General features: G+C 40.7%; 1 protein-coding gene and 1 long non-coding RNA gene across 4 annotated transcripts in view; one reads left to right on the top strand and one right to left on the bottom strand.

Annotated features, from left to right (window-relative positions):
• spidr (scaffold protein involved in DNA repair) overlaps window positions 1-26,836 on the bottom strand; it is a 266,484-nt gene that overhangs the window by 142,693 nt on the left and 96,955 nt on the right. For all 3 annotated transcript variants that reach the window (XM_073042799.1, XM_073042789.1, XM_073042809.1), the window contains exon 8: window positions 21,565-21,784. In XM_073042799.1, the coding sequence (XP_072898900.1) occupies window positions 21,565-21,784 (220 nt within the window). The remainder of the gene's footprint in view (window positions 1-21,564; window positions 21,785-26,836) is intronic.
• Window positions 1-26,836, top strand: part of LOC140726447 (uncharacterized) — a 73,504-nt gene that overhangs the window by 6,276 nt on the left and 40,392 nt on the right. The gene's annotated exons all lie outside the window — the stretch shown is intronic.

The following is a 26,836-nucleotide window of genomic DNA, read 5'->3' on the forward strand; positions in this document are numbered from 1 at the left end:
GACTATCAGCAGCAGCATAAGGGCACATTACAACAATCTGGAACCTGAAAGCCCGGAACAATCCTCATTCTGTCATTCAAGACAGGAACAACCTGGTTCATTGAGGAAGGGAGAAAAATGTACTGGGTGCATCACTTGGTGCACTTAAAAATGAGTTGCCAAACAAACTAGATAAATACTAGACAGAGATAAACAACCTGTGATTCAGATCAAATGTCAAGAACGTGTCATCATGAATAGCTGCTGACAATTAAAAATGATTAATTGGATAAAACATTATCAGGTACAATATACAGGCTGGGGTGGGGGTCAAGGAAAATGGAATTTGCATAGGAAACTGGCAATGATATAGACTATTTAATGAAATGCAGACCAGTCACAAGGGATCTGAATGGCCAAATCCTGCTATTAACTCTTACCTTCTTATGGCATGAGAACTCATCATGTGAATGCTAACGTATTTGCTACTATGCTTAACCAAAAGTTTTGAGTGCAAAGTCCATCTTGGCTTCAATCTAAGAATTCCACCATCACAGAAACCAATCTTTAGCCAATTCGATCCATTCCATTCCATGTTATATATAAAGATACAGATAGATTTTAGGATAGAGCAAAGGACATGGTTTGAGACACTTCCCAGTGGTGGTACTGAAGACATAAGTTCTAGAACTTGCTGCACTTCCTAGCCAAGATGTTCCTGTGCCACTACAACATTGGTATGTGACCAATCAGGGAATAAAAGCACAAGAAGTGGTAATTTCACTCAGGTCCACAGCTGATTAAAAAACAGCGCTTTGCAGTCGTTTTCAGAGTTTGTACAGTACCCAATCAGTGAATGCGGCTCATTAGAAAGGATGAATAAAATTAAGGTAGGGGCAAGGGGAGCAGCAAATGTGTGAGGGGGCAAGTGTTAGAGTGGCTTTGACTGATCAAGCTTTGGTGTGGTAAGTATCTGGTAAGTTTCTTCTTTATTCTTCATGCCTTGTCTGTTAGGGCACAGTTAGTGCAGTGAGAATGGCACCAGTGGCTGTTGTGTTCTTTATGTGAGATATGGGAATTCTGGGAGAGCTCCGGCCCCCGGAAACCACATCTGCACCAGGTGCATCAATCTGCAGCTCCTCAGAGAATGTGTTAACCAACTGGAGCTGCAACACGATGATCTTTGGCTCATATGGGATACTGAAGAAGTGATAGATAGGAGCTCTAGGGAGTTAGCCATCCCTAGATTGCAGGAGACAGGTAACTGGGTAACTGGCAGAAGAAAGAGAAATGTACAGCCAGTACAGAGTACTCCTGTGGCTGTTCCCCTCAATAAAAACCTTATCGGTTTGAATGCTATTGAGGGTATGAGCTACCGGGGGTCTCGCACTGCGTCTGGCTCTGCAGCTCTGAAGAAAAGAGAGGTGAAGAGGGCTAAGTACTAACAGGAAACACCATAGTTAGAGGAACAGAGATTCTGTGGATGCGATAGAGACACCTGGATGGCATATTGCCTCCCAGATGTCAGGGTCAGGGGTTTTTCGATCAGGTCCACAACATTCTAAAGGGGGAGGGTGAGCAGCCAGAAGTCTTGGTACATACTGTCACCAGTGACATAGTTAGGAAAGGCGAGGAGGTCCTGAAGAGAGAATTGAGGGAGCCAGGTAGAAAGCTGAAAAGCAGGACCTCCAGGGAAGGTGGTTGAATTCTCTGTTGTTGGAGATGGTCACTGCCTGGCACGTTTGTGGTACAATTGATATTTGATATGTAAGCGGCATCCAGGAAGGAAAATGGGTTGCAGTCCAAATGAAGAGCCTCGGTGCAAAATACCGATTGTCTGTTAACATCATTAAGTGTTGCCAGATTCACTGAGCTCCTCCAGCGTCTCGTTTTCTTCTGTTTTATGTGTAAAATTCAAGTATACACCAGAAAGACGAAGAAACCAATTTAGCTAACATCTGACCAATTAGTCTACCCTTTAGCATCAGCAACATGATGGAAAATGTCATTGAAAGTACTTCCAACAGCACTTATTTTCTACTATCTTGTTTACCAATGTCCAGTTTGAGATTTGCAAGATCCAACCAGCTCTAAATTTCAGCCCAACTTGTTCCACACATCAACCAAAGATCTGAAGATGAATGTGAAGGTAAAACTAATTAATGGGGCTCTAGGAGAAAACACTTTAATGCCAGGAGTCATGCGTCAATCAAAGGAAAATGACAGTGATTGACAATGGTTAATCATCCAATGCCCAAATTACACAGAGTCATATTCTTGATCTAAACATTTTTGCTGGCTTAATCAAAGATATCCCTTCCATCAGAAGATCAGAAATTGAGATATTCACTGATGATTGTGCAGTGTTCAAAACCCTTTGCAACTCCTTAAAAAATGAAGCCAACCTCTATCTGCATGCAGCAAGACCTGGAGAACATTCAGACAAGAAATGATAAATGACAAATAACAATATGATTCTTTAAGGTTGTTATAGCTAGGGGGTGATAATGGGGATAAGCTCCCACTACCTATCAAATACACCCAATGGCATGCGCCTCAAATAGCCTCTGTCAACCAAGTCCAGCTGCTTGGCTTCATGTGTGGCTTAGCTACTAAGCCCCGTGGAACCATTTCTACTGACGGAAGGGGCAAAGGCACATTACTAGTGCCTTAAAACCAATGGCTTTTGACAGACAGGGCTCGTTAGCTGTGGTTGGCAGCTCATCTATGAGAAGGAAAATTCTGATCTCAAACCTCTGCTGCCTTGTGGCTATAATCACTCTGTAAAAGGGAAGGCTTTGAGAGTAAACTCCCAGGGAAAAATCCAAAGCTGGGGTCCCTAAGTCAGTCCTACATTGAGTTCAATGTTGACTGGCAGCTCCTGCAATGTTGCTGATACCAAACTGTAGCGTCCTTTGCCATTCCTTTTGGTTCATCAGATGCATGGAGAGGGGAAGCTTGCTACATGGGCAACAGCTTGCTCTCTATATCATACTGCCCAAGTTTGTGTACTTATACAGCGAGGACACAATATCCATGGTCAACTCTGACCAACAGAGGCCTCAGACTCACGCTATTTGCCATTATCCAATGACCATCATGAACAACAGAGAACTCAACCACCTACCTTTGGCATTCAATACCATTACCGAGTCTCGCTGCATTACACTGACTGCTGCAGATTTGCCTCCTAAAGCCCAAAATATTTCCAACAATTACATGGTGCATTTCAGAAGTATGACTCTTGCCTGGATGAGTGCAGCTCCAACCAAGAGATTCAAGACCTTCCAGGAAAGAGCAGCCAACTTGAATGTTACCGCTTACGTACTCTTATCTACCCACCACTGGTACATTGTCAGTGCAGCATGCCCCACCCACAAAATGCATTGCTTTTTTTCATCTAGGATTTCAAAGCAACACCTTTCTAATCTGCAGCAACACAAACAAAATGCTGGAGGAACTCAGCAGGTCAGGAAGCATCTATGGAGGGAAATGAACTGTCAACGTTCCAGGCTGAGACCCTTCATCAGGACTGACCTGCAAAATCCTCCAGCACTTTGTGTATCTTGCTCCAGGTTTCCAGCATCTGCAGCCTCTTGTGTCTCCTTTTAAATCTACAAATTCTATAACATGGAAGGAAATGTCTTCAGGTGCACGTGAACACCACACTTTCCACATCTCCCATCAAATTTGACGGCATAGTGATTTGGAAATAGATCGCAAATGCTTCATCACTTTATGCTAGAATTCCCTATCCTGCAGCATTCTGGATGCACATTCAGAAAAAACAATAACCATAGTATGCCCAATAGACACTAGTTTTAAGCATTGTTTTTCATCTTTCTAGAACATTAAATCTCAAAATATTAAATACTGCAAGTGCAACTTTATTTTTAAATTCATGGTTCTGAACCACAGTATGCCCAATAGATACTAGTTTTAAATGTTGTTTTTCATCTTTCTAGAACATTATATCTCAAAATATTAAATACTGCAAGTGCAACTTTACTTTTAAATTCATGGTTCTGATTGTGCCCCATTGCTTGCAAGCTCTTGAGAGGCAAAGACTATTAGAAATTGAATGAGTTGAAATTATTCTATGCAAATTAATCATTTTAATAGCTACATCTGATGTTAATTAAATTTATTTGCTTCCTGAACAACTTAATAATTCTAAAGTAAAAAATGTTAAAAATGTTTAGTTAAAGCAAAGATTAAGGTCACTGAAAGGAAACAAAATCCTCCTTGGGATGTTTTTAAAACAGATTCCACCCACTCAACCCACTTTTACTGGAAGTTAACTCCAAAAAAACAGCCTCATTGACGAGAGGATGAATTCTGTTGGCTGCAATACAATAGAGCATGCTCCAAATAATAGCAAGCAATTTTAACTTTTAACCCATATATACAACAAAAAGTACCATTCAGATATGGGGTCTTAACAAAATAACAAAGTATCGTTAAAATTAAAAGTAATCAAATTAACAACATATATTTACTGCTAAATCTGATAACCACTGCAGCTTGGCTAACTTAAAATAAAACTGTAAATAGGATCCCCACGCACCACCCCCCCAACTGACTTTTTCCTGTAAGCCACCTGATCATTGCCAGGAATCGGAATGCAAGCATTCCCTGGAGTAACAATGACGTCAGCAGTACATTCCAAAATTGGCAGTCACTTGCATCTGGAAATTCCAGTCTACAGCACTTGCACTCTTCAGTCAAAGTACCCTGGCTTACTGTCAGACAAAATCTGACAGTGATCCATCACCATCAAGCTAACAATTTTAACCAGTATCTGTGTCTGTAATGCAGTACAATTTACCTTCCTTAAACTATTTGTACTTTGGAATAATATTTTAACAAAACTGATTTATGACAGGTATTTTATTTTAATGCTCTAATTGAATTGTTTTATTTATCCTTCCATTTATCAGAATCTGTTTTATTATCAGTCATTTAAGACAAGGAATTTGTTTTTTTTTTGCAGCAGTGCAGCACAACATAAAGATTACTATAGATTACAAAATAAATAGTGTCACAAAAGCAATAATGGGGCCATTTGAGGGGAAGAAGTTTTCCTGAATCATTGAGTGTAGGTCTTCAGCCTTTTATGCCTCCTCCCTGCTGGTAGTAATGAGAAGAAGGCAAGTCATTGAGGATGCTGCCTTCTCGAGGATGTTCTTGATGGTAGGAAGGATTGTACCCATCATGGAGCTAGCTGAGTTTCTAAGCCTCTTTAACAGTCTATTGCAATCCTGTGCATTGCAGCCTCTGGAACAGACAGAATGCTCTTCACTATCTATCTGTAGAAATTTGCAAATCTTTGGTGATATACCAAGTTTTCCCAAATTCCCAACAAAGTAGAGCTGCTGATGTACCTTTTTCATGGTTACATCAATGTGCTGGGCCTAGGACAAATCCTCCAAGATTTTGTCAGCCCTTGCACTGCTGAGCCCTCAATGAGGACCAGTGTGTGTTCTCTCCACTTCCCCTTCTTCAAGTCCAAACAATTCCTTGGCCTTGCTGACAGTCAAACCTGTATTCCTACTTGTCACCGCCTGATATTTTACTAAAAACAGTGGAGTAATCTAACAACTGAGACATGGTGTTTAAGCTATGCTTAGCCCCACAGTCACGTGTAATATGGAAAGAAGAGCACTGGGCAGTTTGCATCCTCGATATGTATTGTTGGGGTGTATTTTGGAGATGCAATTTTTGCAAATATTTATTTCAACAGCAACAGCTATATGGATTGTAGATCAAATCATGAAGTATCATGAGCTCAGCGGACAGCTGAGCTAGTCGATTTAAATGTAATGTGACGTGTGAGAGTGCCTGCTGGTTTGTAAGAAACCAGACATTTTTCTGTAATGTGCTCAGACGGTGCTACCAGTGGTGAAGGATGGTTAATGACCATTCGGGACACCAATGGGGTGTTTGTATCTTCGATCAGGAAAACTGTATATTAGCAAACTCATTTGCAAGTGTGTTTATGTGTCTTAGGAATAAGTCTGTAACCTTGGTGTAAAGTTTTAAATGGAAAGGAATATAACAGGCATTATGTTCAGTTTCACATAAGTGGCAGATTACCAAGTACATACTCTGTAGTTTTAAGTAAGTACTGCTTAATTTTTATTCATCGTTTATTGTTTGTGTGGTGTTGGAATTAGTGTGGAGATATTTGAAGGAGAGATTTTACCCAGATACTTATGTCGGGATGGCACTGACTGAGGTCAGGCAACATCAGGTCGAGAACCCTGATGAACCAGGCCAGCCTTTGACCTTGATTACAACAATCTACAGGTCCTTCACCCCATCTAGAAGCAGAGCATCTTGTCAGAGTTGCCCTCACTTGTGGGAATGCAGAATTCTGAAACAAACTCAAGGAAATGATTCACCAGATGCACCCCAAAGATTTACATGTGTTGGTAAAAGCGAAGTGCCGGGGAGGATGTGGGACAGTGTGGCCCAGTGAGTGCAGGTAACGACAGCAATGAAGAGAGAGGTCGCTTCTTTAAAGGGGAAGTGAGGTAGGACAGGGGGTGGAAGGAGAGAGTAATTGGGGAACAATAATGTCAGTGCTTCAGAGACAGCCATGAATTAAGCAGAACGTAAATATTAAGCGAATGAGATGTATTCAAGGTTGGATAATCAAAGGAGGAATAACATAGTCTTCCTGAAAATGCCGAAGGAAGGCCTGAGCTCAGCTCACCAGGAAGTTTTAGATTTGAGGACAGCGGTGGATTTGACCTAACCCGCAATAGTATCATGGGCCAGAGGAGGGGGAAGAAAAATTGTAAAGTAGCTGCAGTGGATGTAGTTGCTATGATGTGACAGAGCACTTGCTTTGTGTGCCAGCAACTGAGGCATCCAGCAAGGAACTGTTGGAATAGACGTAGAGAAGATGGTTTGTTACAGCTGTGGCTTCTTAGGCCATGGTTGGCGGCCTTGTATTGAAAAGAGAGGAGGATGTGAGAATCACTCAACAGAATCCACAGCAACGCACTCTTTCTGACTTGACTGCTGACCAGATTATAGAGCTGGTGTAGACAGACAAAAGGGTTGACCGATCAATGGCATCAACAGAGCTTTACCAAGAGGATTTCTCACAGGTCGGCGGTGGCTATTTAAAAAGGGAGCTTCCGAGAGCGTTAGTCCAATGTACATGGCCTATCAGCAGCTATAACCAGAGCACCAATCATGAGTTAAATAGTAGGGAAGGTTCAGGCATAAAAGGGAGACACTGCCTGGCAGAGCGATCATCAACAAAGTGATCTGAGGCAGGATGGAAGTGCTTTGGCTCATTGGGGCTTCAGCGATAACAGGGCAGGAATGGTTACTTAGAGTGCCAGGCTTTAGACATTTCAGAAAGGACAGGGAGGGAGGCAAAAGAGGTGGGGGTGTGGCACTGCTGATCAGAGATAGTGTTAAGGCTGCAGAAAGGGAGGAAGTCATGGACGGATTGTCTACTGAGTCACTGAGTGGAAGTTAGGAACAGGAAGGGGTCAACAACTCTACTGGGTGTTTTTTATAGTAACAGGGACATCGAGGAGCAGATAGGGAGACAGATTCTTGAAAGGTGTAATAATGACAGGGTTGTTGTGGTGGGAGACTTTAATTTCCCATATATTGATTGGCATCGCCTGAGAGCAAGGGGTTTAGATGGGGTGGAGTTTGTTAGGTGTGCTCAGGAAGGTTTCCTGACACAATATGCGGATAAGCCTTCAAGAGGAGAGGCTGTACTTGATCTAGTATTGGGAAATGAACCTCGTCAGGTGTCAGGTCTCTCAGTGGGAGAGTATTTTGAAGATAGTGATCACAATTGTATCTCCTTTATCATAGCATTGGAGAGGGATGGGAACAGACAAGTTAGGAAAACGTTTAATTGGAGTAAGGGGAAAAATGAAACTATCAGGCAGGAACTTGGAAGCATTAACTGGGAACAGATGTTCTCAGGGAAATGTACTGCAGAAATATAGCAAATGTTCCAGGGATATTTGTGTGGCGTTCTGCACAGATATGTTCCAATGAGACAGGGAAAGGATGGTAGGGTACAGGAACCATGGTGTACAAAGACGGTTGAAAATCTAGTCAAGAAGAAAAGCTTAAAAGGTTCAAAAAACTAGGTAATGATAGAGATCAAGAAGATTATAAGGCTAGCAGAAAGGAGTTTAAGAATGAAATTAGGAGAGCCAGAAGGGGCCATGAGAAGGCCTTGGTGAACAGGATTAAAGAAAACCCCAAGGCATTCTACAAGTATGTGAAGAGCAAGAGGATACTACGTGAGAGAATACGACCAATTAGTGTTACAGTGGAAAAGTGTGTATCGAACTGGAGGAAAAAGCAGAGGTACTTAATGAATACTTTGCTTCAGTATTTACTACGGAAAAAGATCTTGGTGATTGTAGGGATGACTTACAGTGGACTGAAAAGCTTGAGCATATTGTCATTAAGAAAGATGATGTGCTAGAGCTTTTGGAAAGCATCAAGTTGGATAAGTCACCGGAACCAGATGAGATGTATCCCAGGCTACTGTGGGAGGTGAGGGAGAAGATTGCTGAGCCTCTGGCAATGATCCTTGCATCATCAATGAGGATGGGGGAGGTTCCGGAGGATTGGAGGGTTGCAGATGTTGTTAGCTAATTCAAGAAATGAAATAGAAATAGCCCAGGAATTTATAGGGCAGTGAGTCTTACTTTAGTGGTTGGTAAGTTGATGGAGAAGATCCTGAGAGGCAGGATTTATGAACATTTGACATAATATGACTAGGAATAGTCAGCATGGCTTTGTCAAAGGCAGGTCGTGTCTTACGAGCCAGACTGAATTTTTTGAGGATGTGACTGAACACGTTGATGAAGGTAGAGCAGTGGATGTAGTGTATATGGATTTCAGCAAGGCATTTGACAAGGTACCCCATGCAAGGCTTATTGAGAAAGTAAGGGGCATGGGATCCATGGGGACCTTGCTTCGTGGATCCAGAATTGGCTTGACCACAGAAAGCAAAGAGTTGTTGAAGACGGGTCATATTCTGCATGGAGGTCGGTGACCAGTGGTGTGCCTCAGGGATCTGTTCTGGGACCCCTTCTCTTCGTGAATTTTATAAATGACCTGGATGAAGAAGTGGAGGGATGGGTTAGTAAATTTGCTGATGACACAAAGGTTGGGGGTGTTTTGGATACTGTGGCGGGCTGTCAGAGGTTACAGCAGGACACCTCACTGCATGAATACAAATCAGAGACCACAGTAACTAACACTCACTTTGGTGCATTGGTGGGAAGTTTTAAAATTACAAGTAACTCAAAAGAAGCCTTATAATGGCATTGTAACTATAGAAACTGTCCTGTTATATTTGTTCATTAACATATAAAGATATACTGTAATACTGGATCAGGAAGCTTCTCTCTCTCGAGTAACTCCAAAGCCTGTCAGCTTGTATGTGTCTCGAATCAAAGCATTTATATTTTCCAGACCCTTCTCTCTGGTGACTTCGTTCACAGTAACAACATGTGCCTATGTTGTCTGCAAGGAGGAAAACATTATAACCAGTCAGTACTGACTTCGGTCTCCCGATGAAGAAGTCAAGGATCCAGTTGCAGAGGAAGCTACAGAGGCACAGGTTTAGAAGCTTAGTGAGTAATATTGAGAGAATGATGGTATTGAATATCAAGCTGTAATTGATAAACAGCAGCCTGACATATGTTTTGCTGTTGTCTAGATGCACCAAAGCTGAATGGAGAGCTTGTTGTGGTGGTAGATGAATTGCTGCGGGTCTAGTTTCTTGCTCAGGTTAACCAACATCTCTAAGCACTTCCAAGCATTAGCACAGATGTGAGTAGATGAGAGTCAATGCCTAGGTATCGCTTTCTTGGTACCAAGTGAATGCATAATTTAATAGAAATTAGTCAGAAAATATGCTCAAAATACCTGTCTATCCAGGATGCAAGAAAGTAAACAAGCCAGTGTCCTAATGCAACCACAATAACTTGTAGCTGATTACCTTCAAAACCTTGGAGATACAAATCAATCAACACACACAAAATGCTGGTGGAATGCAGCAGGCCAGGCAGCATCTATAGGGAGAAGCGCTGTTGACGTTTCGGGCCGAGACCCTTTGTCCTGACAGTTGGCAGTTGGCAAAATTATAACCTACCTAGAATATATTGGTGTGATTCTCCAATACCAACTTAGACAGCATCCTCACATCAGCCATTCGTGTTTGGTTTACTACATTATCCTCTCATAATATATGAAAATGACAGCAAATTGTCAGGTCAGCAGAAGAGATTATTGGCTACAGTCTACCATCACTGCAGGACTTGTATGGAACAAATAAACAGGCAGGAAAAAAAATCACTGTGGACACCACCCACCCTGAAAACTGTCCTTTCCAAAAGGTCCCTTCTGAAGACTGCTAGAGGTTAATAACATAAAACTCCAAACCACCTTAAAGATTTTCATCCCCAGGTAATTAATCTGATCGACCATTCCAGTTAACCCCTCCCCCATCAAGTAGCCATGTTATGGCACTACACTATAGACACTTTGAACTACATTTTATAATTCTGTTTACAAATAATTACTAATATTTATGTATTTATGCACATTTTACTCCATATCTATCTTTTGACCTTGGCAAATTCCTAAAACATGTATATGGTGAATGAAGTTGATCCTTGATAACTTCATCATTGAATTAGACACACAGCAGCCACAACAGCAAACAACTGGAATCCTCAGCAAGTTCTGCTTTCCCAACAGTGAGAGGATACAACAACTGAAGTCAGCTAGCTCAGCAGAGATCAAAGGTTAAAACTGGAAATCTCTAGTGACAACCTCGTCATCAGATGAGCCATGAGGAAGTGTATTATAGTTGTTTGTTTAACCATACTTAATTCTGGTAACAAAAATTTAACAAAACTGAATTATAAGGTTTGGCATGGCAGATGCACATTTTAAAAATGAAGTTAAAATTATTGATTTGTTAGAAGCTCAAAAAAAAGTAGATTTTAATCTGATGTTGTAGTTTAGTATATAATGATAAAACCAGTATCAGCCTCCCTAATATTTTATGTGAAAGTTATTTAATTGAACTACTCTCAATTAAAAATACATCCTTCAACTATGTTTGAAGAATTTTGCAGTCAAACAGGACACACTGAACAATTGAAAAAAGGTCAAAATTGACTTAAAAGATGACACAAGAATTACAAAGATAGTTTTAAAAAAGCTATCAATGCCAGGCTTATTTCTCTGGGAAATATTTTTCTAGAACATAGAAAAATACAGCATATAACAGGTTTTTCAGCCCAGATGTTGTGCCAACATTATAACCTACTCTGAAGATCATTCTAACCCTTCCCTCCTACATTTTTCTATCACCTATGTAACTATCTAAGAATTTCATAAATGTCCGTAATGTATCTGTCTCTAACACAAAATACTCTGCAGATGCTGGGGTCAAAGCAACACACACAACACTTTGGAGGAACTCAGCAGGTCGGGCAGCATCCGTGGAAACGAACAGTCAATGTTTTGGGCCGAGACCCTTCGTCAGGACTGAAGAGGGAGGGGGCAGGGGCCCTATACAGAAGGTGGGGGGGGGGGGAGGGTGGGAAGGAGAAGGCTGGTAGGTGCCAGGTGAAAAACCAGTAAGGGGAAAGATCAAGGGGTGGGGGAGGGTAAGCAGGGAGGGGAAAGGCAAAGAAGGAATATAAGGGGAAAGCACTATGGGTAGTAGAAGAAGGCATAATCATGAGAGAGGTGATAGGCAGCTGGAGGAGGAGGCAGAGTGAAACTAGGATGGAGGAAGGGAGGGGGAGGGAATTACCATAAATTGGAGAATTCGATGTTCATACCAAGGGGCTGGAGACTACCCAGACAGTATATGAGGTGTTGCTCCTCCAACCTGAGTTTGGCCTCATCATGGCAGTAGAGGAGGCCATGTATGGACATATCCAAATGGGAATGTGAAGCAGAGTTGAAGTGGGTGGCAACCGGGAGATCCTGTCTGTTGTGACAGACGAAGCGGTCTACCAATCTGCGTCGGGTCGCACCGATGTAGAGGAGGCCACGCCGGGAGCATCGGATGCAATAGATGACCCCAACAGGCTCACAAGTGAAGTGTTGCCTCACCTGAAAGGACTGTTTGAGGCCCTGAATGGTGGTAAGAGAGGAGGTGTAGCTGAATGCCTCTTCCCACATGCAAAAATGCTATTTCCTATTCCCAGTTCCTCCGTCTCCGCCGCATCTGCTCCCAGGATGAGGCTTTCCTTTCCAGGACATTTCAAATATCCTTTCTTTAAGGATCATGGTTTCACTTCTGCTGTCATCAATGATGCCCTCACCCACTTCTCCTCCTTTACCCACACTTTGGCCCTCACCCCATCCTTCTGTCACCACAACAGGGACCGAGTTCCCCTTGTCCTCACCTGCCACTCCACCAGTCTCTGAATCCAGCACATCATCCTCCGCAACTTCCGCCACTTTCAACAGAACCCCACCACTAAGCACATCTTTCCCTCTCTACCCCTCTCCGTTTTCCACAGGGATCGTTCCCTCCGCGATTCCCTGGTCCACATGTCCCCCACACGGATCTCCCACCTGGCACTTATCCCTGCAAGCGTAAATGCTACACCTGTCCCTACACCACCTCTCTTACCACTATTCAGGGCCCCAAACAGCCCTTGCAGGTGAGGCAACACTTCACTTGTGACAACACACACAAAATGCTGGTGGAACACAGCAGGTCAGGCAGCATCTATAAGGAGAAGCACTGTCGACGTTTCGGGCCAAGACCCTTCATCAGGACTAACTCAGTTATGTCCATAAATGGCCTCCTCTACTGCCACAATGAGGCCAAACTCAGGTTGGAGCAGCAACACCTCATATACTGTTTGGGTAGCCTCCAACCCCTTGGCATGAACATTGAATTCTCCAACTTCCGGTAATTCCCTCCCCCTCCCTACCCCCATCCCAGTTTCACTCTGCCTCCTCCTCCACTGCCTATCTCTTCCTCATGGTTCCGCCTCCTTCTACTACCCACAGTGCTTTCCCCTCACATTCCTTCTTCACCTTTCCTGCCTATCCCCTCACTGCTTCCCCTCCCCCACCCCTTGATCTTTCCCCTTACTGGTTTTTCACCTGGCACCTACCAGCCTTCTCTTTCCCCTCCTCCCCCCACTTTCTTTATAGGGCCCCTGCCTCCTCCCTCGTCAGTCCTGACGAAGGGTCTTGGCTTGAAATGTTGACTGTTTGTTTCCACGGATGCTGCCCGACCTGCTGAGTTCCTCCAGCGTGTTGTGCGTGTATCTGTCTCTACTTGGATACTACTACTCGTATAAAAAGACTTTTGATCATCCTGAGAAAAATGACTCCATATACAGGGAGCATTACATACCACACAGAAGATAACACTGATGCAATGTATACAATCTACTGTCTGTATCATTGCTGAGCTCTCTTATCTAACGTGACACAATGGAATGAACAGAATTTTTGAAGCTTATGCCTGGACAAGCTTAACGAGGAGATTGCTTTTTTGGCTTATATTAAAATATATTTAACGTCACAAGGCAGCTGATATGAAGATCTCAAAGAATAAACTTTGGTTTAAGTGATCCTTATTGTTCACATTGTCAGGGAATTTTATGCTTACTGCATACCAAAATACAAAATCTGCTCACTTTTGAAAAGTTACATCCTGTAATACTGAGAACTCCAGATAATTATGAATATGTACGTACTGCAAATAAAAACTAAATAATAATTTGAACTGAAATTAAACATGACCATGTATGAACATGCAGAAATATGGAATATGTATGAAAATTAAATAACCAAACTAAAAGGAAGTTACTAAATTATCAGTAAACCACATTACAAGAAAGTTAATGTCAAATGTCTGAATAAAAGCTTTACTTTTTCCATCTCCTCTGCTCTTCCCACTATTTCTTACATTACTATTTTTGAAAAAAAGTAATGTCCCAGCCGAAATCTAAGAATTTGTGATTTCTTATTGACATTTGCCCACTTTTCATCACTTTGAGTACACTCCATGTGCTTATGTATTTCCATGCTACATTTAAAACATAAGCTTACCAAACTGTTAGCATATGGTCTGACCATCATAAAATGTTAAATGGTTTAGAAATTTTGACTGTTATTATGTTATGCTATTGATTATGTTTTTAATTCTACAGATGCACAGTGGAGAGTATCTTGGTTGAATCACGGCCTGGCATGGAAATACCGATGCCCAAGGAATGGAAAAGGCTACAGAAAGTGGTGGATACAGCCCAGTCCATCACAGGCCAAGCCCTCCCCACCATTGAGTACACTTACATGGAGCGCTGCCACAAGAAAGGAGCACATTCATCAAAGACACCATCATCCAATCCATACTTCCTTCTCGCTACAACCATCAGATAGGAAGTATAGAACACTTAGGTCCCACACCACTAGGTTCAACAGTCATTCCTCCTTAACCATCAAGCTCCTGAAATGGTGTGGATAACTTCATTTACCACTACTTTGAACTGATTTTATAGAGTACAGACTCACTTTCAAGGACTTTTTACAACTCGTGCTCTCAACGTTATTTATATTAGCAGTTTGTTTTTTTCACATTGATATTTGTCAGAATTTGTTTATTTTTCAAAAAGTTCTATTGTATTTCATTTTTCCTGTAAATGCCTCAAGAAAATGAATTCTAAGGTATTGTATGGTAACAGGCAGGATAGACTAAAGAGTCAGTGGATGTTCCATAATTCTCCGTAACTTCCGCCATCTCCAACAGGATCCCACTACTAAACACATCTTTCCCTCCCCCCTACTTACTGCTTTTTTCATGGATCGCTCTCTACACAGCTCCCTTGTCCATTCTTCCCTCCACACCCATACAAGTGCCACACCTGCCTCACTACCATTCAGGGCCCCAAAAAGTCCTTCCACGTAAGGTACGTTTCATCTGTGAGTCTGTTGGGGTCATCTACTGTATCCGGTGCTCTCGGTGTGGCCTCCTGTATATTGGTGTGGCTCGATGTAAATTGTGAGTGTCTTTGCTAAGTACTTACACTCTGTCCACCAGGAAAAGTGGTATCTCCTAGTGGCCACCCATTTTAATTTCACTTCCCATTCCCATTCCGATTCAGCTAGCACTATCAGGGAAACAACCCTCCCTACCATCAAGAACATTTTCAAGAGGCAATGCCTTAAAAAGGTGCCATCCATCATTAAGGACCCTCACATCTAGAACACACCCTCTTTTCATTACAATTTACAAGGAGAAGGTACAGGAGCCTTAAGAGCTATAGTCAAATAAATCAGGAAATGCTCCTTCCCCTCCGACAGTAGATCTCAGAGTGGTGTAATGAACCCTTGTTTTGCACTATTTATTTTGTGGCTTGCAGTAATTTGTATGTCCTTGCACTGTACAGCTGCCACAAAATAAAAAATTTTCACAAACCTGATTTTGATTCTAACCACTAGATATACTCATATCAGTAGTTGCTGTGACCATAATTGTTGTAGAGTCCCAGTACAACAATGACCATTTATTTATTTCATTAATGACACATAAATATCCTGGATTCCTGATAACTGCATTTCACTTTCACACATCAGGATTCCAACTAAAAGATGCTTGTCCTCTATTTTAAGTACTGGTTACTCTTAAGTATGAACATGTTTTATGTATAATGACAGTTCATAATTAAGAATGGAAAGTGCATTAAAATCTAAAAACAAAAGCCAACTAAACTACCGTACTTCGCATCAGTACCAAATACAAAAGAGTAACACACAGGTCTGCTCCCTGCTGCTTCCCAAGTATGCAGATTCTGATGAAACAACAGGCAATCTCCAGCTTTGGGTGCCCTGTTACTTCAAAAAGAAGATAAATACTAGATAGCAAAAGCATGCTGGAGTTCAAATGGATAGCTCAATGCACACATCACACACAAAATGCTGGTGGAACAGTCCTGATGAAGGGTCTCGGCCCGAAACGTCGACAGTGTTTCTCCTTATAGATGCTGCCTGACCTGCTGTGTTCCACCAGCATTTTGTGTGTGTTGTTTGAATTTCCAGCATCTGCAGATTTCCTCGTGTTAGCTCAATGCACAGTAACCTTTTCAAATAAGTTCTAAAGTATGCTCACATATTGGATTCATCAAAAAATACATTGGTATAGAAGCATGCATTTTGATTTTGAAAACGAGGGGTTTAAAACCCATTTTAAATCCCCTCTGAAATATTAAACTACCATGCATCTACCCAACTACATTCAAGAAAACAAGTCCATATATAGCCCCACAGGGCTACTGCAGGCTGCAATGAACAATATAATAATAAGCATAGAGGGCTTATTATGAAAAGGAGCATTCTTTCCTACCCCAATTTTAAAAGGATGTGGCTACTGACATTGACTGTCTCCACATGATCACCAAAACTTGCCTCAGTCTTACTTTCAACAGCTGCACCTTTCAAATCATGGCTTCCCCTGGTTGTTATTACAACTGTGTATCACATTTAGGTTATCTTCTTATACAACCTACCTGTAGATATACTGTACACAATGCTCCAAAATAACAATGTAAGAGACATACTGTATTACACACAGGGTAGCATAATACTTTACAGCGCCCTCTGTAAAATTGGGGTTCAATTCACACCACAGTATTTAAGGAGTTTGAACATTCTGCCCGTGACCGCTTGCTCTGGTTATTCCCTCATTCCAAAGTTATACAAGTTAGGGTGGTGGGCAGATTATGTTGACACTGGAAGCATGGCAGCACCTGCAGACTGGCCCCAGCACATCTCAGACTTTGTTGGTCACTGGCACAAACAATGTGATTCACCACATGTTCCACAGTGTATGTGACAAGCTAATCTCTTGAGGATGTATCTGTTTAACTGTAGAGACTGAGCCTGCACCCATGCTTGCACTTAATTATCTATTACCACAGATTTCAGATTTATTTCTATCAAGTTTTCAATTATCATTTCCTTTCTTCAGTAACTATCATTTCTAATGTCCAACTTACATACTTCAATCAATTAAACTTAGATTGAACACAATTACATCATTTTATTTATTAAAAAAAGCAAAATAATGTGGATATTGGAAAATGCGAATTAGGTAGTATCCATAAACAAATGATCATCAGTGTCTCCCTGCTATACAGTTTGTAAACTGAACATTTCTAAAATGAGAAAATATATCTTCTGCATTTTCTTTTGAATCTTTTAATACCTCCAATAAATAAAAACTTTTCCTGATGCCTCCAACCATTACTACGTCTGGGCATGTTACATTTTGATAGTGTTGGCCGATTTTGGATGATGCAGTCCAGGCATGTTCTCTCAAGCTACTTTCCATCAATATTCTTCGGTCAACTGTTGTTCAAAACTATACACAATCTCAAAACTACTGTTCTTCAAAAATATTTGAATCTTTAGGAAATTTCAAGTTTATCTTGCAGTGTTTTTCTTAACTATCTTGGCTTCTTTGGGTTACTGAAACCAAGATAGGAGATAAAGAGAAACTAGTTAACTATTTAGGGAGGCTTCTGTCATATATTTCATATATTTGTTGAAATGCATTAAAATAAGGAAACAATTTCCTATTACCCTTGAATCTTTACCTCTGCTCATTCAGTAACCTGTTCCCATGATAGCACTTATCAGTTATATATATCACGAATAACAGAGATCCTAGCACTGATCTCTGTCACAGCTCTCCAACCAGAATAACATCCTTCCACCATTACCCTCTTCAATGGACAAGCCAATTCTGAATCTAATCTGACAATTCCCCATGAATATCTGAAAGGGGATACAGAGATCGATTTGCTAATTACAGTGAATTTGGGGGATTCTACAGAAGAGCAACTGGCGCTATTTTTCTAGTGTGTTGTGGCACCTGCTGCAGATAGTTCAGACTTCAAAAAAATATAGAAGATCTAGGAACTCTGCTGCTTGATGGACAATGAGACTTTGAATCCGATCTATGGTTTTCCCCCTCTTCAAATTCTCCTTTTCTCAATCAAAGGCTATGATGGTACATTGATGGTTGTGCAATATGTTATTTCTGATATCTGCCTTAGCCAAAGTTGGCTCCGAGATATGCAAAAAGGTCCACATTTTCCAGACTCTAGTTGGCAAGGTGGTGAGCCTGAGATAGATTGGACTTTGTCCTTTCAAACACAGCCTTTCATATATTTCAGAGGATGTGTTGATGATAGTTTACAACTTGAATTCTGGATACTGGAGGCTTGAGTGAACTTATTTTTCGAGTACAGGTGTCACAGGTCGAATAACTTTCCATTTCCTCAAAAATTCACTTGTACGTCAATGACAAGCTTATTGAAAATGAGTTTGCAAGTATTCATGACCATTCGCTAGCATTCTCAAATAATCACTTGTTAACAATGAGGGACCAGGGCCCTTTATCTTCAAGTCATTGTTTATCCATGGCTTTAGATACTTTTTATGTTTACACTCAAATTTAAGACGCAGAAGAAAACATGTCCACCTTTTGTTTTCCTTCTATAGGTGTAGTTACTTTTTCAACCTTCCAATAACCAACCACATGCAACAAATAATTACTTGGTTCACTACAATCTTAAACTAAACATGATTAAAGGTTTTTACAATTTTATTCCATCTTGATACATCTTGCCCAGAGGTTCCAAACCTTTATAATGCCATGGTCCCCTACCATAAACCAAGAGGTCCGACCTCAGGTTGGGAACCCCTGATCTAGCCTATCATTTGAATTTCATATTAAGCTTACACAGTGACAAACTAACAAATCATAAATATTGCATAATGGAGATCATCAATTCAATACATGAAAAAGAAAAACATTAAGGAATTCAATTAACCACGAAAACATGAACAAAATTTTCAATACAACATCATTAACTCTGTGAAATAACATTACAATTTTTCTCTGTGAAATGTGCATCCTCAGATTTCTTGCCTGTACAGTAATTATATCTAAATGCTCATACCTTTCAATGCCATACTTGTGACAATCTCCTTCCCACCAATGCTAAAGCTCCCTCCCTCCCAGTGTTGGGTATTTTGCATTGTTTTGATCATATTTCTTAGGTGTGGCTTTCTGAACAATTACTCATCTTTTCTAATAAAACTAAAACTTTCTCTTTAATGGAAAGTTTCAGGGTTAATAATGGAATATTCATTTCTACGTGATGAGAAACTCAGATTTAACACATTAACATCATAAGGCTTAGCCAATCTTAGTCTACTGCAGCAAGTGCATCCTCATCCCAAGACTGCTTAGTCAAGATTGAACACCTGGACAGTTTCATTTTCAGAGCTGCTAAAATAGGTTCTCATTTCCTTAAATGCTTGTATTTGTAAGAACTGCTACAACTCATTGTCAAAAAAACTTTTCTTCTTGTCAACTGCACTACTTACTGATAAAAAAACATGCATATAAATTTCTTCATCTGGATATAAGACAGAAAAACTTCAAGAGCAATAAAGCAAATTTCAATAAAACTGTAAACTTGCTTGTAATGCAAGTATCTAATCAGCCAATCCTATGCCATCAAGACAATACATAAAAGCATGCAGACATAGTCAAGAGGGTCAGTATTATTCACACCAAACATTAGAAAAGGGAACATCAGAAATATGATCAAAGTGACTTTGATGGTGGAAGATTCCTGGTGACAGAATCTTGTGCATCTCAGAAACTGCTGACGTTCTGGGATTTTGAAAACAGTCTCTAGAGTTTACAGAGAATGGTGTGAATTATCCAGTAAGGAGCAGTCCTCAGGGCAAAAGCACCTTGTTAATGAGAGAGGTCAGAGGAGAATGACAAGACTGGTTTAAGCCGACAGGAAGGCAACAGAAACTCAAATAACTACACACTTCTGAAAGCATATCAAAACTTGAATTGGGCCATTTTGCAGAGGCTGCCTATGCAAATTTGAGTTAGGAAGGACAGGGTGAGCAGTGTGGCAGCTCAGTGCTAAGACGCATGACTAACGGCTGCATATGGGGTCAAAATGTTGAATGCAGGCCATGAGCTGACACACCATGATCTCTTGTCATCAGCTCCTGTTGCATGTGATGTACTGCACACCAGGGCTTCAAAGGAGGAGGTGGCTGTAGCCCAGTTGTTCAATTTCAGGAGGGTATCAGAAGATTCGATAATAGACAGTGTGACTCCATTATTCAAAAAGGTGGAAGAAAGAAGGGAGAGAATAAGTTTAACATCTATTGTTAGCAAGTTGCTAGAGTCAACAAACAAATCTAGAAAAGCTGAATATAATCAAAACTGATCAACGTAATTTTAAGAAAGGTAAATTGTAGCTGACAAATTTGCTTGAATGTGACAGGGAGACTTGATAGAAGGGAACTATAAAAGTACTATATTTTAGGTTTCCAAATGGCATTTGACAAGGTGTCACAGAAGAACAGGTGGATGAATTAGGAGTCCAAGGTATTGAAGGAAGTGTGTTAGCATGGACTGAAAAATGGGACAACACAAAGAAAACAAAGAGTTGGATTAAATGGTTGTTTTTCAGGCTGAAGGGATGTAATTAGTGGAGGGCCACAGGATCTGTTCTTGGACCTGAGTTTTTTACTATTTACATTAATGTTCCAATGGAGGGAAAGAAATGCAAAGTTTCCAAGTTTGCAAATAATAGAAAAATAGATAGAAGGATATATTGTCATAAGGACACTGTGAATCTGCTATGGAATATAGAGAATGAATGACAGGGTGAAAACCTGGCAAATGGAGTTTAATGTGGGATGTACGTGGGGACATTGCCTCAAGATTCAGGCAAGAAGATTTAGGACGAAGATGAGGAAAAACTGTTTTTCCCAGAGAGTGGTGAATCTGTGGAATTCTCTGCCCAGGGTAGCAGTTGAGGCTTCTTCACTAAATATATTTAAGAGACAGTTAGATAAATTTTTACATTGTAAGGGTTATGGGGAAAAGGCAGGTAGATGGAGCTGAGTTTACAGACAGATCCGCCATGATCTTATTGAACGGCGGGGCAGGCTCGATGGGCCGGATGGCCTACTCCTGTTCCTATTTCTTATGTTCTTATATGAGATCATGTAGTTTGTTAAGAGCAATCTAAAGGTGGATTATTAGCTGAAAGGATAGCAACTGCAAATGAGTGAAATACTGAGGGATCTGCCTGTCCTAATGCATAAATCCCAAATGTTAGCAGGCAAAAATGCATATTGGCTTTTATTGTGAAGAAGCAGGGACTTAACCATAGAGAGGTTCAAGGTTCATTGTTGAACAACAATGAGATAGCTTTTCACTACTGTGGACAAGGGTTTAAGCCAGGTTTCTGGCACAGCAGCACACAGTCCAAATGGATTTCTTTGTAAAGCACAGTGAAGGTACTTACCTGTAAGAATGTTCTAATTCAGGATCAAGAACACAATCATGAATCAGAACTCCAAAGGGGTAAATGGGGTACCAGCGAAATGCTTCTTTGATCCAAGCGTTATTATTTGACTTTTAAAAATTGTATTCAGGGGACAATTCCACAAAACTTTATTAATGGAAGATTATATGAAACTCACCAAGGTGGATAGATATGAACAATATCTCCTGCACCAATTCTGAGGTGGGATGCTGTTTCTCTTGTGAATAAAACATTAAGCCGGGTTTTGCTGCCACCGTCGTCATTTTCAATAGCTTGCTGAGTGGAGATGTCAATCAATGGCTGACAGAATGCTACAAACGTTGAGCATTCTTCATGTAACTCCAAGATTTTTACCATTAAAATGCCTTCTTTTCCACCTGTCATACAAGAAAAAGAGAAGGGAAGTATTCTTAATAATCTCCCTTTATGGGTTGTTCATTACCACCTTCTTTGCCTAGCCTTGTATTCTGCTTTAAATATTTTGATGTCTATCTGTTCTTGGATGATCAATGCTTCTTGCAATCACTTGGCACAGAGACAAGTCAAACACTCTGTGAACCTGACATACTTTCCTCTCCCTATAACTTAAATATGAACTGATTTGATCTGAAATCATATAAGTAAATCTGAAGCATAAGCAAATCTAACAACTAAAACCAAAAATTTACAATAAAAACAAGACAAAGAGCAGTCTAGGGGATCACATTGCTGAGCACCTGAGAGACGTCAACCACGTCCTTCTGTAGCACCTGGTTTTAAGCCACTTTAATTCCCCTCCCATTCCCACACAGACCTGTCTGTCTTCTGACTCCTCCACTGCCAAGGTGAGGCTACACACAAACTAGTGAAACAGAACCTTCATTTTCCACCTAGTAGTCTACAACCTAATGGCATGAACATTGAATTCTCTTGTTTCAGGTACACTGCTCCCCTTTCCCTTTCCTCTCAGTTCCTCCGACATACACCCCACTACTTCAACACTGTGGCTCTTTTCCCTGCTCAACCCACTCCAACTGCCTGTCATGCACTCTTTACCTCCCCCTCTATCTTATAAGTTCCATACTCAATCTTCCTTTCCAATCTGCAGATATTTGTGCCATCACCTATCACCTCCTAGCCTCTGTTGCTATCTCCACTCCTCCCTCCATGTGACTGCCACTTCTGTTTACCTGGATACACCTATTGCTTGTCAGATCTTGTTCTATCTTCCTCCTCTTTATACTGGCTATTTCTGCTCAGTCTTTTAGACCAGATGCAGGGTTGCAACCCAAAACATCAACTGTCTATTTCCCTCCACAGATATTGCCTGAACCACAGAATTTCTCCACCATCTTGTTTGTTGCTAACAATCTACTATACTTGCCTCTCAAGTTGCACCTTGCTCTGTCTTAAAACCTAAGGATAACAGAAACATCAGTCTCAGATTTTAAACAGATCATGCATCAATTCCTTGATCAGTCATCTAGATTCATAGTGCAGAAATATCTTAAATTCACTCTATCTTTTAAGTATTTGTAACTTTTTTTATCCACTGTTTGTCCCATCTTTTCTTCATAGTCTTCTTTTCTCCATAGTTTACAAATATCCTCTTCTATTTCTCTGACCTAATATGCAAAGAACTACCATTTTATTTCCTATGCCTCAAGATCATTACATACTAATGCTGTGATAAAATTCCAACTAAACTGAAATACCGAGTCTCAATGGACGTTTAATGCATGTTTTTCCGTTTTTTCAATATATATACTATGTGGATTTTCAATAAATGTACAGATGACTTGATGAGTTACATGGCTTTTGCGACAGATGTATTGCTAGATAGAGCCTTCTCCAATCATCAAGCATCTCAGTACTGACTGAAGACATTACTGCAACTGCTTTGGCAAGACATTCAACTGATAATGGGAACATGTATGACACCGCACACAAATTAATTGAATTGAATTGACTGTATTACTTACATCCTTCATACACAAAGAGTAAAAATCTTTATGTTACATCTCTATCTAAATATGCAATTTATAGTAATTTGTAATAAATAGTGTGTACAACAGGACAGTCAATATAACATAGAAATACAATTGCATCAGCATGAACTAATCAGTCTGTTGGCCTGGTAGAAGAAGCTGTCCCGGAGCCTGTTGGTCCTGGTTTTTATGCTGCGGTACTGTTTCCCAGATAGTAGCAGCTGGAACAGTTTGTGGCTGGGGTGACTTGAGTCCCCAATGATCCTTCAAACCGTCTTTACACATCTATCTTTGTAAATGTCCTGAACAGTGGGAAGTTCACACCTACAGATGCGTTGGGCTGTCCTCATTACTCTCTACAGAGTCCTGCGATTGAGGGAAGTACAGTTCCCATATCAGGCAGTGACCCAGCCAGTTATTGGAAAATATATTATGCATTAGCAGCATTCACTATATAACCACGACAAAATTGGCGCAGCGAGCAGGGTCGGAAAGAGACCCGCAACAAAGGAAATGGCAGATTGGGGACGCTTCCTGGACCCCCGGGGACCCTCACAGGGCTAACAGAATTAAGGGTGCACCCAAACAAAGGTAAGCGCTTTTTGCAACAATTTGGACTAAGAATTCTGTTGGTTTTGGGGTGGTCTCGGGGACTCAGAAGTGTGGAACCACTGTCGAAGGGTCTCTCCGATTCAAAGAATCTGGCAGAATTGGGGGTTAACAGGAGGCTCAGAGGATTGATCAAGAACACTGCAGTGGGGGTAAGTACGAATAAGGTAATAAGAAGTTAAGTAAAGAAAATTCCACGTGGTGTTGGTAAGCCCTTGTGGATACCGCTTCGTAGGAAACAAAGGTCTGAACGGGCAAGGAGATAAAAGGTAAAAGAGCAAATCCTCGTGGATACCGCCTTAAGTGTTGTAAGGGTCTGAATAGACGAGGTACAAGAAGAAAGTTCTGTGGATACTGCCCTAGGTTGGGGTCTGCATGGGCAGAATGAAATAAAAGGTAAGGAGAGTTTAATAAATAGTTTAAACGCTGGTAAGATAAACTGTAAGACTAGGTACAGAATTAGAATAAATAGTATTACCCAGTAGGAGAATTGTGAGGCTCTGAAGAACTTAAGGAAGTCAGACAGAATGCAGGGTTTGAACATCAGTTGTTTGACTGGTTAGACACCAAATTAGGGGGATGGGGAGCGTGGCTGACCAAAATAGCAATAACTATAGGTATTGTACTGTTGAGCTGTGTGATTATTCTGTGCTGTTTTCTTCTATGTCTCAAGTCTCTCATAGTGCGTATGGCAGCAAGACGATTTCCGATGCTCCTGGAAATTGTTGAGTCAAGCCTCAAACAAGGAAAAGCACCGATGATGTATTGTTATAGTCTACGCGACACTCAAGCTGAACCGGAGGGAGCTGATGATGTGAAAAATAGACTGTAAAGGCTTCTGAGTCTTTTTCCCTGTCTCAGACATGAAGGGACAGGTTTTTGGCTCAGCAGCCTGGGGAGACAGGGAAAGAATACTTTGAGTTCCAGGCATGGGAAGTCATAGTTTGACCCAAGGTTTGGGAGTAAAAACTGGACTTTATTTTGGCTTTTGTGCACAGACTCTTAGTCTCCTCTCTCTCTGTGAGACCCTGTGGGTGGCTCTCCTCAGGGCTCTGTGTTGGCAATATCAAACCAAGCATAAAAAAGATTTAGCTCATCTGGGAGAGAGGCAGTGATATTGGAAACACCACCGCGTTTAGTTTTGAAGTCCACGATGGTGTGCAGACCTTGCCATAAACTGTGTGCCTTGTTGGTGGACAGTTGTGGCTGGGTCTTGTCCCTGTATTGTCATTTCACTGTCTTTGTGCAGATCATGGCTGCACTTCTTGAGCTCCTGTTGGTTACCGGCCATGCAAGCTAAATAAAACCATGCATTTTGAGGAAGAGAACAACAACAAACAGATGCCCAAAAGAGCAAACTGTACATAGGATATTTGCAGTCACTAATAAATTCACAAAGAAATCCATTAACAGAAATCTATTTGCATAAACACAGCGGATCTTGAATATTCTAAGGATGGCTTCATAGCATTTTATGTGGCAGTGAATCAATATAAGCCTGGATGATTAACAGTCAAATTCCCCTTCCAAAAGTGATGCAACACATCACTGGACTTTTGCACAATGTTCAGTACTAAAAGAACAGTTCATTCTTCATTCAAGGTGTACTATTTTAGACAATATATGTTATATTACTACAGCAAACAAGAGCTAACGTTCTTGCTTGTTAAGTAAATGATAGCAAGATCACCTTTGGTACAGTCTCACACATAGGCTCTCCTTAAAAGTAATCAGGATAAGCCAGTTTGCTCCAGTTTTAATTGTACAGCCTGGATCATGGAACAAGGTTCAACTTTATTTTGCCTTTGCAGTCCAACTCATTTTTTTAAATCTCTAATTATATTTACCTATTACCTGTTGCCTAATGTACTTTAAAGCCAATAAATAACTTTTAAAGAATAGACTATTGGAAAGTAAGAAACACTGCACCTAGTTTGTGACAGATACTTTTCACAACAACATTGATCAGAAAGCATTTTTTATAAATTTTTGGAATAAATTTTGTGCACATTAGGCCTAGTCTTTGCTGGCCTTCAATTTTGTTGCGGAATCTTTTACTTTCATTTGTAGAGCCTTAATTTGACAGCTTACCTCAAGTATGGGACCTCGAACAACATCGCACACTCAAAAGAGCAATAAAGTATATGGTCAAGTCTAATGAGTGAAATATGAAACCAAAATCTAATATAGTTCAGTGCTAAGAAATGTTCCCTACTGAACTATAGTTTACACATAAACATAAGACAGATACATATTTATACCACATATCTATTGTTACACTATGTAGAAATTTCAAATCATTGTCTCCAGCTATATTTCAAATGTTGTATCATTAGCTATTTTTCCAACATTGCATCATGGCTTTCTATCTGAGAAGATAGAAACCACACAGAAATCATTTGTCGCAAAGGAATCAGCTTGGGATGAATGGTGAAAGGAAAAGGCAGAATTCCATCGTTTAACAGTTTGCCTTAAATTTAACCTATGACATCTTCACTCATTTTTGCCACACAGCAATAACCACTTGGACACTGACGTGCCTGAGAGCTAACATAGGCTTGAATATCAGAGATAATATTTCATAGTGCAAATCTGGCATTCAGATAAGAGAAAAGACTGGGCACTCAGATTATCATCTCACCTGAGCAAAATTCTAATAGTGCAACACATCACAGCACTGTTATAATTTTGAATGATAATGATCAATAAAGATTATATGCACAAATCACTTCATGGGATCTAAGCCTTAGTTTGGGACTGACATAGTTGATATCCTGAAAAGGACTCAACAAACAAAAAAAAAACACGAAAGAATTGGAAATGCTGTAATATAAACAGAAGGTATTAGACATC

The sequence above is a fragment of the Hemitrygon akajei genome, chromosome 1 (genome assembly GCF_048418815.1).
Source record: "Hemitrygon akajei chromosome 1, sHemAka1.3, whole genome shotgun sequence".
NCBI lineage: Eukaryota > Metazoa > Chordata > Chondrichthyes > Myliobatiformes > Dasyatidae > Hemitrygon > Hemitrygon akajei.